Source organism: Aquarana catesbeiana, linkage group LG10 (assembly GCF_042186555.1).
Source record: "Aquarana catesbeiana isolate 2022-GZ linkage group LG10, ASM4218655v1, whole genome shotgun sequence".
NCBI classification, from domain to species: Eukaryota; Metazoa; Chordata; class Amphibia; order Anura; family Ranidae; genus Aquarana; species Aquarana catesbeiana.
The window spans coordinates 163,145,463-163,160,266 of NC_133333.1; the positions used below are offsets into that span (position 1 = coordinate 163,145,463).

Sequence of the window (14,804 nt, forward strand, 5' to 3'; positions counted from 1 at the left end):
CTGGTATAGATTTTTGGGGGGACTCCCATGCCATTTTTTTTTTACATTTTGGCGCGGAGTTCCCCTTAAAATTCATACCAGACCTGAAGGGTCTGGTATGGATTTTGAGGGGGACCCCTACGCCATTTTTTTAAAAAATTTGGCGCAGGGTTCCCCTTAATATCCATGCCAGACCTGAAGGGCCTGGTATGGAATTTGGGGGGACCCCCACACAATTTTTTTTTTAATTTTGGTTTGGGGTTCCCCTTAATATTCATACCAGACCCAAAGGGCCTGGTAATGGACTGGGGGGATCCCATGCCATTTTTTTCAATGGCTTTTAATCTGTATTGCAGGGACCCGACAATTCATTATAGCCACAAGTAGTTTTAAATGTCTTTCTAAACACGGGAAAAATGAACCACTTTACAGGTATACTATAGACACCCCCCAGGTATGAAATTTAAAGGAATATTTTACTTTTATTGTTTCACTTTAAGCATTATTAAACTCACTGCTCCCGAAAAAATGTCTATTTTTAAAACTTTTTTTTGCATTGATACATGTCCCCTGGGGCAGAACCCAGGTCCCGAAACACTTTTTATGACAATACCATGCATATAAGCCTTTAAAATTAGCACTTATAATTTCGCCCATAGACTTTTAAAGAGTGTTCCGCGGCTTTCGAATTTGTCGCGAACACCCCAAATTGTTCGCTATTCGGTGAACAGGAGAACACCGGGCTCATCCCTACTTCATCCCTACTTCAGCCCAAGGCAACAGGCTGACATGTGACTGTGGTTTATGTTTTATACTGTATATATCCGTGGCATATCCATAATGTGTGCAGTGCATATTTTATACATTGTACATCTATTGTACACATTGGGATACATAATTCCCAACTGTCCTGACATTTTTGAAAATTCTGGCTTCCCGTAGGTCAAGGACATGTCTCACTGCTGGGTGCTGGGACTTATTCCATCTCCCAGCTGCAGCTCTATGCAATTACTGTCAGGAAGAGTAACCTGCTGGCAGGCAGTACTTTCATAGTTCTACTGATATCATTAGTCAAAGATGGTAGACCGTCTCTCAGGTCAGTGTAAGGCTGGCCATACATTATACAATTTTCTTGTATAACTTTTCTTTAGATTTACCAAAACTATATAATATGAGGTCAAACCTAAACATTTAAAATTTGTATGCAATCAGGCAGGTCCTTGCACTACATAACTGAAGGTAAATCTAAAGGAAATTGAACAAGAAATTGTATAATGCATGGCCAGCTTTAGGGCTATGGTAACAGGTGTAACTGACACCAATGCTGGGTGGGGAGTACAAGAAATCCCACTGACACCAATGCTGGGTGGGATTGGGGGGTAATTAATACCACTGACACCAATGTTGGGTGGGGAGTATAAGAAATCCCACTGACACCAATGCTGAGTGAAGGAGAGTATAATAAAACCCACTAACACCAATTCTAAGGGGCATGGGGTTTGTTGAATGACAATGCCCCTTGCACTGGGCGAGGAGGTTGTTTAGTGAATCCCACTAATACCAATGGCCTTTTTTTTTAAATTAAATTCCACTGACTGGGGGAGGGGGATTATGTTATTCCACTGACCGCAACAATTGGACTTTCTTTGTTCCTAGTGATCACCAACACTAGGGTATTCTAACTCCTTCTGATACCAGGGCTTTTTATCTTCCACTGACACTAACAGGGAGACTGCATTTCTCAGGTAAGTGTACAGGCAAAAGTAGCAGGTATAACTGACACTAATGCTGGGTGGGGATTCTTTCCTTAGTCCCACTGACACCAATGATCTTTTTTATCTAATCACATTGACACCAGATGCTGGGGGGATTTTTTCTGTATTCCCGCTGACACCAACAGTCTTTTTTATTTTATCTCATTGACACCAGATGCTGGGGGGGGGGGGGGATTCTTTCTTTATTCCCGCTGACACCAATGATCTTTTTTATCTTATCACACTGACACCAGATGCTGGGGGATTCTTTCTTTATTCCCACTGACACTAATGATCTTTTTTATTTTGTCTCATTAACACCAATGCCAGGGGGGATTCTTTCTTTAGTTTTGCTGACACCAAATGTTGTATGGAGGGGGGGGGGGGGGGGGTTAATCTTGCCAACACCAATGATCTTTTTTCTTTTATCCCGTTGACACCAATGCTGAGGGTATCTTTTGTGTATTTCACTTGTAGGCAAGTGGGGGCTGCAGTATATCTCCAACCTGAAGGTGGCACTGTGTCATTTCTTTAGGCTGACAGGGGCCCATTAAAGATTAATTGTCTCCTGATATTGGATCCAGGCAGCCACCTCTCGAGGACAGCAATTCTATTGTATACCGAAATCCTACAAGACACGGGCAGCCATCTTGACTGAGAATTCCATAAATAGTGGAATTCTGTGTCATACATTTTGGGAGTAAGATAGGGACAGGGGCCTCACTGGTTAAGGAGATATTAGGAGTAGCATTAGGGAGATGTACCAGTTGAGGAGAGCGAGGGTCCCCTGTCAGCTTCCTGGAAGTGTCTCCCACTGGCAATTGGAAATCTGCAAGGACTTATGGGGATTGCTGTGTGAACCTTCTATTTCATAGCCCCCTCCTAGGGAAGTGCTCCTCTGTCATTCTGTGGTACTATATGTGGTGATATTGCTGAATTATTACCATTGGAAAGTGTCTTGTGGATAAACAGCACCCTCTTCTGCCAGAAAAAGTGTATCATGTGGTGCAATTGCTGGTAATTGCCGTATTTCTGTTAACAGTCAATTTCTACAATATAGACAAAGTTTAACTATCCATGTGTGTTTACTCAATTTTTGGATACACTGGTTAGACCCTGCCTACACTGTGACAGCAATAATTAGACTTTTTCTCCTCCTACTCACCACCAGAACTAGAGTATTATTCCTCCCACTGATGCCAGGATATATTTTCCTACCACTGACCAGTTATAAGAGGCATACTATGTTATATACTCCTGCACTGCAGTCTGCAAGCTGTGCTATATATTACATTGTTCTTACCAAAGTGTTTGTCTCAACAGTAGTAGGTTTCTATGTATTCCCTAACTGTTTTAAAGTAGTACTTCATTATCCACTTCCCCTTTGAAGGAATCTTTTTGATTTTTCCCAAACATTGATCCCTGAAGTGTGGGTTTGAGTTGAATACCAGCGAGATATTGTATATTTCTGGCATTTATCTACATACGTATGTAAGTGTAATTTTAACCTTTAAATAAATCAACCCAAAGATTTTAGATGGTCAGAGACTGCAGACATGGTACAGGAGATGATCAGAGACTGGGAACATGGTACAGGAGATGGTCAGAGACTGAGGACATGGTACAGGAGATGGAGCATCGGAGCATTTTGTTTTTCTATACTCCTGTCCACGTCTTACGTGGAGTCTTGCTGGGAAGAGAACCAGTGGTGCATTCCCTGTAGGAGCAGATCAATACTAACATCTGAAGGACCCCTTTGGTGACTCTGAGCATTGCCTATGTGGCCTTGATGACTCTGATCATTGCCTATGTGTCCTTTCTAGAGATAGAAGGTCCATAATATCTGGTAAGCGCTACCTATTTTAGAGGTGGAGGTTTCACGCTACAGAGGTTTATTGCAGTTGGTGTTGGATTTCTTGGAATGAACTGTTAAAGAAGATTTTTTCACCCACTTTAAACATTCACGTGGACTTTATTTCTGTCACTGATATACATTTAATAATGTCTTATATAGTATAAGCACTAGGGATGCACCGAAATTTCGGCCACCGAAACATATCGGCCGAAAATGGCCCTTTCGGCAAAAAGCCGAAAGAGAATTTTTGCCGATACCGAAAGGGGTGGGGCCTGGGCGGGTCTCCGCCCCCGCCCCCGCCCCCGCCCCTGGTGCCGCCTATCAGGGGGGCTTCCTATATTGTAGAAGAGAGGAGAGCCACCGCCTGTTTGATTACAGCACCGGGAACATCACAGCTTTCATTTCAATAGCTATGTGTTCCCCACTGCGTGCCGTCACATACAGCCCCTCCCCCTTGTCCGGGCACTTTGATAGACAGATCACCCGTCCAATGGGCTCCGTCCAAGGCTCTCCTCTCCCTTCACTGGCTGCAATGGGGACACAGACTGCAATGGGGACATTGGCTGCACTGGGGACACTGGCTGCACTGGGGACACAGGCTGCACTACTGGGGACATTGGCTGCAATGGGGACACAGGCTGCACTACTGGGGACACTGGCTGCAATGGCGACACTGGCTGCACTACTGGGGACACTGGCTGCACTACCGGGGACACTGGCTGCACTACCGGGGACACTGGCTGGCTGCATCTGACGGGCACTGGTGAGGTTGCATTGATCTCTTGTATCATGTCTGCAGTCTGACTCTCTGACCATGTCCCCAGTCTCTGATCATCTCCTGTACCATGTCTCCAGTCTCTGACCATCTCCTGTACCATGTCCCCAGTCTCTGACCATCTCCTGTACCATGTTCCCAGTCTCTGACCATCTCCTGTACTAAGTCTGCAGTCTCTGACTATCTTCTGTACCATGTCTGCAGTCTCTGACCATCTCCTGTACCATGTATTCAGTCTATGACCATCTCCTGTACCATGTCTGCAGTCTCTGACCATCTCCTGTACCATGTCTGCAGTCTCTGACCATCTCCTGTACCATGTCTGCAGTCTCTGACCATCTCCTGTACCATCTCTGCAGACTCTAATCATCTCCTGTACCATCTCTGCAGTCTCTGACCATCTCCTGTACCATGTCCCCACCTCCTGTTTAAAAATATTTTTAAAAACAGTCACTTTCGGTATCAGTGTTGTTTTGGTATCGGTTTTCGGGATCAAGAAAGATTTATTTTCCGTATTGATCTATCAAAGTGCCCGGACAAGGGGGAGGGGCTGTATGTGACGGCGCACAGCGGGGAACACACAGCTATTGAAATGAAAGCTGTGATGTTCCCGGCGCTGTAATCAAACAGGCGGCGGCTCTCCTCTCCCTTCACTGGCTGCAATGGGGACACAGGCTGCACTACTGGGGACACAGGCTGCAATGGGGACACTGGCTGCACTACTGGGGACATTGGCTGCACTGGGGACATTGGCTGCACTGGGGACACTGGCTGCACTGGGGACACAGGCTGCACGACTGGGGACATTGGCTGCAATGGGGACACAGGCTGCACTACTGGGGACACTGGCTGCAATGGGCACACTGGCTGCACTACTGGGGACGCTGGCTGCACTACCGGGGACACTGGCTACACTACCAGGGACACTGGCTGGCTGCATCTGACGGGCACTGGTGAGGTTGCATTGATCTCTTGTATCATGTCCGCAGTCTCTGACTCTCTGACCATGTCCCCAGTCTCTGACCATCTCCTGTACCATGTCCCCAGTCTCTGACCATCTCCTGTACCATGTTCCAGGTCTCTGACCATCTCCTGTACCATGTTCCCAGTCTCTGACCATCTCCTGTACTATGTCTGCAGTCTCTGACTATCTCCTGTACCATGTCTGCAGTCTCTGACCATCTCCTGTACCATGTCTGCTGTCTCTGACCATCTCCTGTACCATGTCTGCAGTCTCTGACCATCTCCTGTACCATGTCTGCAGTCTCTGACCATCTCCTGTTACATGTCTGCAGTCTCTGACCATCTCCTGTACCATATCTGCAGTCTCTGACCATCTCCTGTACCATGTATTCAGTCTCTGACCATCTCCTGTACCATGTATTCAGTCTCTGACCATCTCCTGTACCATGTCTGCAGTCTCTGACCATCTCCTGTACCATGTCTGCAGTCTCTGACCTTCTCCTGTACCATGTCTGCAGTCTCTGACCATCTCCTGTACCATGTCTGCAGTCTCTGTAAGATTACATGGATGCTGGTAGCCCCCAAATAGTGTGCTTTTTCACGGACCCCAATAACTTCAAAAAAGGAGGCTACACACTATTTTAGAAATTTTATAGTGGTTTGCTGCAAATGCAAAGATTTATAATGTAGGTTGGGCAAGTGTAAACCCAACCCACCTGTTGGAACATATGAGAGGTATCATTCACATAAATAACACAGAGGAATTGCACGTTCACTTTTAAAGGGTCATATACTATACATTTTCTCACTAAACACTCAAACTTTCTTCACTCTATTTATTTTTGTATTTTTGCACATGCGTAGGGGTACATTTACCTAAGGGAGATATATCAAGTCCTTTCCCCTTACACGCACTTTTTGTCACTTATTTACTTTAATTATTTTGACTTTTAAGTAATATACACTGTTAATAGGGCAGCGCCAATTCCCCAGATCTCTCCTTTATATACTTCCAATTAACTCCTATTAGGAATTAATTAAGGGGAGGCTGCAGCCCTTCTGATTACTTTCCTAAGCGCGGACTTCTAATTAAGTATCTTTATTAGACCCTTAATGTCCCTCCTGAGCTCTGTTCCAGCCGACCAAACAGGCCTTTTCTCAATTAGTTGTTTATCCGGCTTTCTAGTTGATATTTGGCAGCAGTGCTTTTACAGTAGTTGGTCACTTCCTGATTTCATATTTAGCCTAGGAGATCAGGGAATAGATTTTCCTTTATACCTCCCACTTACCATTCAGATATCATTGCTGTGGTCCTAGGGAGCAGCAGCCCATGAGTCAGGTAATCATGTAGTCTACAGCTGCCCTCATCACTGTTATGCCCTGTACACACGGTCGGATTTTCCGATGGAAAATGTGTGATAGGACCTTGCTGTCGGAAATTACGACCGTGTGTGGGCTCCATCATACATTTTCCATCGGAATTTCTGACACACAAAGTTTGAGAACTTGCTATAAAATTTTCCGACAACAAAATCCGTTGTCGGAAATTCCGATCGTGTGTACACAAATCCGACGCACAAAGTGCCACGCATGCTCAGTCAGGATAAATTAAGAGACGAAAGTTATTGGCTACTGCCCCGTTTATAGTCCCGACGTACGTGTTTTACGTCACTGCGTTCAGAACGAACGGATTTTCCGACAACTTTGTGTGACCGTTGAGCCAACATCTGTCGGAAAAAATCCATGGATTTTGTTGTCAGAATGTCCGATCAATGTCCAACCGTGTGTAGGGGGCATTACAGAAACTCCTAATTAGAATTTACCCCCTTCCTGACCAGGCCATTTTTTGCGATACGGCACTGTGCCACTTTACCTGACAATTGCGCGGTCGTGTGAACTATACCCAAACATAATTCGTGTCCTTTTTTTCCCACAAATAGAGCTTTCTTTTGTTGGTATTTGATCACCTCTGCAGTTTTTATTTTTTGTGCTATAAACAAAAAAAGACTGACTATTTTGAAAAAAACACAATATTTTTTACTTTTTGCAATAATAAATATCCCAAATTTAAAAAAACAAAAACAAATTTCTTCCTCAGTTTAAGCCGATATATATTCTTCTACATTTTTTTAGTAAAAAAAATCTCAATAAGCGTATATTGTTTGGTTTGCGCAAAATGTATAGCGTCTACAAAATACGGGATAGATTTATGGCATTTTTATTATTATGGTTTTTTTTTTTACTACTAATGGTGGTGATCTGCGACATTGCGGAGGACAGATCAGACACTTTTGACACTTTTTTGGGAACATTTATACAGTGATCAGAGCTAGAAATAGCCACTGATTACTGTATAAATGTCACTGGCAACGAAGGGGTTAACACTAGGGGGTGATCAAGGGGTTAAATGAGTTTCCTCAGTAGCTCTTGCAGAAAATGAGAACAGTAATGAAAGAGTCTAATTTTTAAACTATTCTTCGTGCAGAGGTATATGTGTTTGTGAGGCTGTTGCTCTGTAATGAAGAAGTATTTTGTGGGTACAAGGACTGAAGCATATGTGTGTAGTGTATAAAATGTATAATTTCAGACTCTAATACAGATTCTATTTTACTACGGCACTCTACACACACCGTATATGACTGCATATCACTCAGTCATGGGGCGTTCCTCTTTGTCATATTCTAAAATTGGGAGGTATGACAATGTTTATGTAGCACCTTCAGAGCTACTGTACTGCTAAATTTAGTTTTTGGCCTCTCTGTAATCAAGAAGGCATGGTTTGATTAGCCAGGTCTGCTCTGGACACCAAAGATATAGGTTCAGTTGCTTCCCCCTGTCTCCCGTGGGCGAATCATGACCCAACCTTGCAAACTGATATCGCCTCAGCCAATCCCTGGTTATTATGCATGTGACCAGCAGGGGGGCTGAGAGAGGTATAAATGGGCTTGAGTCCAGAGCAAAGCTCTCTTGGTCCTGGGGATGTAAGAGTCAGCCTGAGGTCTCCGGTATCCCTGGGAGATTTACCTTGGACTGGCAGTATTTCTGTGAGGTCCCAGCTACAGTTTGGCTGAGGGACCTATACCCTATCCTTCCTAGAGTGCTTTCAGAAAGTCCACTACAGATCCGGTACATAGGCCACTGAAGTACTTAAATTTTGCTAGCTGAAGACCTTGCACTTGGCTAGCTGGAAATCAGAAACAGTGAGGACTTGCCTGTTGGATCCATAGACTTTCCATAACTCCTTTGGAAGACTTTTAGTTGCTACCCATTGCATTGGGGGGCTGCATCTCTTTTGGGATTCCTGTTTGTTTGCTGCTCAGATATAAAACTTCAAAGGGGACGTTTTCATGCTGAAGTTATTGTTCAGTTTAGAGTCCTCCATGTTCAAATATAGTTGTCTGCCGTATCCCCTTGCTCACCCCTTCCCTATCCAAGTTTACCCCAAAAAGAAAAAACAAGCTGCGTGGCCCGTTTACTGACTCTAATGCCCCGTACACACGGTTGGATTTTCCGACAGAAAATGTGTGATAGGACCTTGTTGTCGGAAATTCCGACCGTGTGTAGGCTCCATCACACATTTTCCATCGGATTTTCTGACACACAAAGTTTGAGAGCTTGCTATAAAATTTTCCGACAACAAAATCCGTTGTCGGAATTTCCGATCGTGTGTACACAAATCCGACGCACAAAGTGCCACGCATGCTCAGAATAAATAAAGAGATGAAAGCTATTGGCTACTGCCCCGTTTATAGTCCCGACGTACGTGTTTTACGTCACCGCGTTCAGAATGATCGGATTTTCCGACAACTTTGTGTGACCGTGTGTATGCAAGGCAAGTTTGAGCCAACATCCGTCGGAAAAAATCCTAGGATTTTGTTGTCGGAATGTCCGATCAATGTCCGACCGTGTGTACGGGGCATTAGTATTAAAATGTGGTGTGTCTGGCTGTGTGCCTACTAGGGAATGGAATCCGGGATCAAATGGCCAGACCAATCCAGTCTTGTGCTACATCTAGAAAGCATAGCACAGTCTTTAGCACCCAGCTGTTGAAAGGGATAAGCAAGAGCATGCACACATCTAAATTATGTACATTACATACACCTGACCCTTCCACTTTGTGTTTTACACACCCTTGACCCCTCTACACTATGCGTTACATACTCCTAACTCTTGCACTTCATACATTACATACTTCTGTTCCCTGTCCTCTGTACGTAGGCTCACTGTTAGCGCAACTTTGTCACACCCACAATCCTCACAGTCTTCCACTCTGGGATTATTTTGTTGAGAAATGGGGACCAACTTATGACCTTGTACACAAGCCCAATGCATTCAGAAAACACACCAGATATATATTTTGTATGAATAAAATTGGCATAGAAAAACTTAACAAAAAAGAGACTCTTGAGACTCTTCATCGCATCTTACCTTAGATGATTCATTATACTCATCCGAAAACTTGTAACGAGTTCCACTTTTACTCCCTAGTTCCAGCCACTTTCCTTTAAACCACTTGACTTGGGGCTTTGCAGTGAGGATGGTGCCATTGACAGTGATATTTACTACAAAATCTTTTCCTGCAAAAAAATATATTAAAATATAAAAGGTGGTTGCATTGTCTCCCCAAAAAATGTATTTCATGTCATATACTGTACATAAAAAGTATGTATAATTTATCTGAATTGCAGCCAAAAGACATTGTTTTAAGGTTTTGGATAGAGTGAGAATGGTTATAACTGTTGTCAAGTTTTTTGCCTGTTTGCGTATTGTTCCCTCTTTCTGTTTGATTATGGAGACATTTAGTAATGCTGCATTCACATACGCTATATTGTCAAAAGTATTGGGACACCTGCCTTTACACGTCCATGAACTTTAACAGCATCCCAGTCTTCGTCTGTAGGGTTCAATATTGAGTTGGCTACCCTTTGCAGCTATAACAGCTTCAACTCCTCTGGGAAGGCTTTCCACAAGGTTTAGGAATGTGTCTATGGGAATGTTTGATCATTCTTCCAGAACCACATTTGTGAGGTCAGGCACTGATGTGGACGAGAAGGCCTGGCTCGTAGTCTCCGCTCTAGTTAATCCCAAAGATGTTCTATTGGGTTGAGGTCAGGACTCTGTGCAAGCCAGTCAAGTCCCCCCCCCCAAACTCACTCATCCATGTCTTTATGAATCTTGCTTTGTGCACTGGTCCAAATCATTTGGTGGAGCAGGGATTATGGTCTGGGGGGTTTTTTTTAGAGGTTGGGTTAGTTCCAGTGAAGGAAACTCTGGGGGGCCACTTGGATCCCATGTGTGCCACACTACATACCAACTGATGTATGTTAGCATAGACTAGTGTAAAGTTCTCACAATATGTATTTCAAGCCCCAAAATTCTGGAAAAAAAAAAGTAACAACAAGCAATAACGAGCAAACAATAAAAAAAACCTTCTGTAAAAGTCAAGCGGTGCAAAGAGTAGTTGTTGGACATCAAGCAAGTTAGTTTTAGGCTGGGTTCACACTGATGCGAATTGAATGTGGGTTTTCCCGCATCCAATTTGCATGACAGGAGACTGTTACCAGCTCTCAATAGAGCCAGTTCACACAGCTCCAGGATGGCCGCGGAGCGCACTGGAAAAGGGCCCTGTGCATATTTGGCTCAGTTTCAGGTGCCAAATGGCCAGACCAATCCAGTAAGCCAAAAATTCGTACCTGATTCGCACCTGAAACGGTGTACAAGAACGCACCGGACCCCTTGCTATGAGCCGTGGTTGCAGCTAGTGTGAACCCAGCCTTATGGTAATATGGGGATGTTTTTAATATTCGAGTCTTTTATGCTGGTTTGGGTTTGTGGGGTTTAAAGCATCAGAGTTTGGCGTCTATGCATAGCAGAACAACAATTGAAACCATTACTTATACCTTGACACAGTTATGAGTTTTTGAATATTGTTGCCACCAAAATCCTACCTGTTCCAATTTGGTAAAATGCAGTGGCCAGCCCCTCACATCAGATTGGATAGTCTGAATGGGTGGCAGCTCACTTGTCTAAGGTAGAAAAATGGAGATCTGCCATCACATTTTTAGATTTGAGGGGGTCTCATCTACGTGGAAGGTATGGTCTGCGTTTTTTGCAGAAGTAATTTTTTCATACAATGTATTCCTTTTATCTTAAATATTGTTTGCATTGGTGTGTTTCACTTTTTAACTTCTGTTTGCATACTTTTTCGAATATAATATAATATTTTTCTATACACTGTCCGCCTAGGGATATTAACCAGGGACGTGCAGTGAGGTTAATGGCTGGTGAGGCACTGGCTAGTATCAGAGCCAGATATGCATAGGTTACATACGCCGTGATCGGTAGAGCGAGAGCAATAATTCTAGCACTAGACCTCCTTTGAAACATGTAACCTGTGAAAATGTTTAAAGCGTCTCCTATGGAGATTTATAAGTACTGAAGTTTGGCGCTATCCCACTCGGCGTAACATCATCTTTCACATTATACAAAAAAATCAGGCTAATGCCGCGTACACACGAGCAGACTTTTCGACCGGACTGGTCCGACAGACTATCTGACAGACTTTCGACAGGCTTCCAACGGACTTTCCGAATGAACGGACTTGCCTACACACGATCACACCAAAGTCCAACGGATTTGTACGTGATGACGTACGACCGGTCTAAAATAAGGAAGTTGATAGCCAGTAGCCAATAGCTGCCCTAGCGTCGGTTTTAGTCTGCCAGACTAGCATACAGACAAGCGGATTTTTCGACCGGACTCGAGTCCGTTGGAAAGATTTGAAACATGATTTATTTCTAGGTCCGTCGGACTTTTGGGGAAAAAAAGTCAGCTGGAGCCCACATACGATCGAATTGTCTGACGGAGTTCGGTCCGCCGGACCAAGTCTGTCGGAAAGTCCGCTCGTGTGTACGCGGCATTAGTGTTGTTTTTTTTTTATTCATGAAACCGTTTTTTTCCCCCCAAAAAATGTATTTAAAAAAATTGCTGCGCAAATACCGTGTGACATAAAAAGCTGCAATGACCACCATTTTATTTCATAGGGTGTCTGCTAAAACAATATACAGGCGGTCCCCTAGTTAAAAACATCCAACTTACAAACGACTCCTACTTACAAATGGAGGGAGACAACAGGAAGTGAGAGGAAATCTACCCCTAGGAAAGGAAATTCACTCCTGTAAGAGCTATTATGGGGAAAAGTCTCCACTAATGCTTTATCATCAAGTCTTGTTTCCACAACAACCCAAAATTTTCAAAATCCAATTGTCATTGGGACAGAAAGTGAGGTGAAATCTTCTGAACAGGGGCACACACAGCAAAACAAATGTTACAGGGGTGTTAACCCTTCTCTATGCTATCCAAAAAGCTTAAAAATCATTTTTTGGCACTTTTTTACACTTAAAAAATGTACTTGTTCCGTCTTACAAACAGATTCATCTTAAGCACAAACCTACAATCCCTAACTTGTTTGTAACCCAGGGACCCCCTGTATATAATGTTTGGGGGTTCTGAGTAATTTGCTAGCAAAAAAATTAGATTTTTACATATGGGAGAGAAGTGCCTGGGTGGCAAGGGGTTAAAGTGATTGTAAACCCTTACAGACCAATTTGACCTACAGGTAAGCCTAGATTAAGTCTTACATGTAGGTCCAAGAAATATCTCCTAAACATACACGGTTTAGGAGATATTTGCAAAAAGACAGGCACCGCTGTCTACGGTGCCTGTCTACGCAGGCGCACTGAGCATGCCGCTGCTAATGTCGATATGCCGTTAGTGGTGGCTCCCGTGCGCATGCGCAGGAGTGACGTCATCGCGGCCCCGGCCAATCACAGCGCCGGAGCCATGATACCCGGAAAGAAGATGGACGCTCCGTAGCACGGGGGACAGCGGTGACATTGCAGGCTCCTGTGTCAGGTAAGTGACACATAATGGGCTACTATGCGATGCATAGCAGCCCATTATGCTTTGCCTTTGCAGGGAAACAAAGAGGAAGTAAACCCATCAGGGGTTTACTTCCTCTTTAATTACCATAAGTAATATACAAATAATTATTATATATTGTTTTTAAGGTAACTTACTATATTTTCAAAATCTGTACGCAAGCAGGTGGCTTGACGGACAAATTACTGAAGTTTGAAGTTATAACTTCCAACAAGTAATTTCACAGTAAATAGATAAATAATAAATGATTATGTTATAACATATAGCATATAAATATATGATTTTGCTTGAATATAACAGTACCTTTTCAGCAGGCAGCAGATTCTCATTCTCCCTCTTAACTGTGTGAGAAATACATGGGATTATGGGTAAATCTTATACCCATAAACACATGTTGTTTCCTTGTAGTTAAGAGGGCTGGGCTGGAAGGGAGCATTTGTCTTTTAGACACATGCCCCTTCTATGACACTGCAGCAGACTCAGCTCATCCTCTCAGTCTGCTGCAGAGTGTGTCAGCTTGTATTTAAACTGACCACTCTGTACTTAGCTTCTGACAGGCTGTGCAAGGAGCCCCATATCTGTGGAACCTTAGGTTGTAGGAGCCCCAAATTTTTAACAGTGGTGGGGTAGCACTTAGGCTGCAAATTTGGGGGGGTTTTTTACCCCAGGTCGCCGAGCTATGACCCTCAAAGCTCTATTTTTTTTTGCTTTTTATTTTTTTTTATGTTCATGCCAGGTGAAGCCCTGCCTCACTTGCCTCCCCTGACTGCACGTCCCTGATATTAAACCCTTCACTCCTAAGGGTAAAACAAGTCTTAATGCCTAAGCACAATTTTGCAACTTTGACATGTGTTAGTAAAACCGTACAGTAAAACCGTACAGATCATCACAACTATACCTTATTTTTTTAGGGTAATTTAGGCTTTGATTTGGTAGTAAATGGCTACGGATATCTCCTGATTTTTTTTATTATTGAAGGTAAACTGGCTCAAAATAGTAAGGTACTGCCATAACCTACCAGCAAAGAACATGCCAAAATACATTTTCCTGCTCCTGGGGATTGCAGCGATACCACATATGTATATGTTATTTGTTGTTTGTACTCGTAGTACAGCCCAGAAGCACTAATGCGCATTTTGCTTTTGTTTTAACCTAAAACACACTGCCACTGCCACTAAGGGGTTTATTTACTAAACTGGAGAGGCAAAATGAGTCACAATTCTGCAGAGAAGCCAATCAGCTTCCAGGTTTTATTGCTAAAGCTTAATTAAGCAAGCTGAGATTAGAAGGTGATTGTTTTCTCTGCAGAATTGTGACTCATTTTGCCCTCTCCAGCTTTAGTAAATAAACCACTACCTTACATTGATGATGATTAAAAAAAAATCCTGCCCAAAATATACTGACCCTGACCTTGACCCAAACACTAACCTAACCTTCATCTAGTTATTTTTTTCTTTATTTTTTTATTATTTATTTTATTTTTTTACACACACTTTTTTTCCTCTCTGCAAGAAAAGAGAAAGATACAGTGTATACT

At 43.3% G+C, this 14,804-nt stretch overlaps 1 protein-coding gene across 3 annotated transcripts in view; it reads right to left on the minus strand.

Moving 5' to 3' along the window:
* Positions 1-14,804, minus strand: part of LOC141110994 (myosin-binding protein C, fast-type-like) — a 264,542-nt gene that overhangs the window by 171,542 nt on the left and 78,196 nt on the right. For all 3 annotated transcript variants that reach the window (XM_073602875.1, XM_073602876.1, XM_073602878.1), the window contains one exon: positions 9,755-9,903. In XM_073602875.1, coding sequence (XP_073458976.1) covers positions 9,755-9,903 — 149 coding nt within the window. The remainder of the gene's footprint in view (positions 1-9,754; positions 9,904-14,804) is intronic.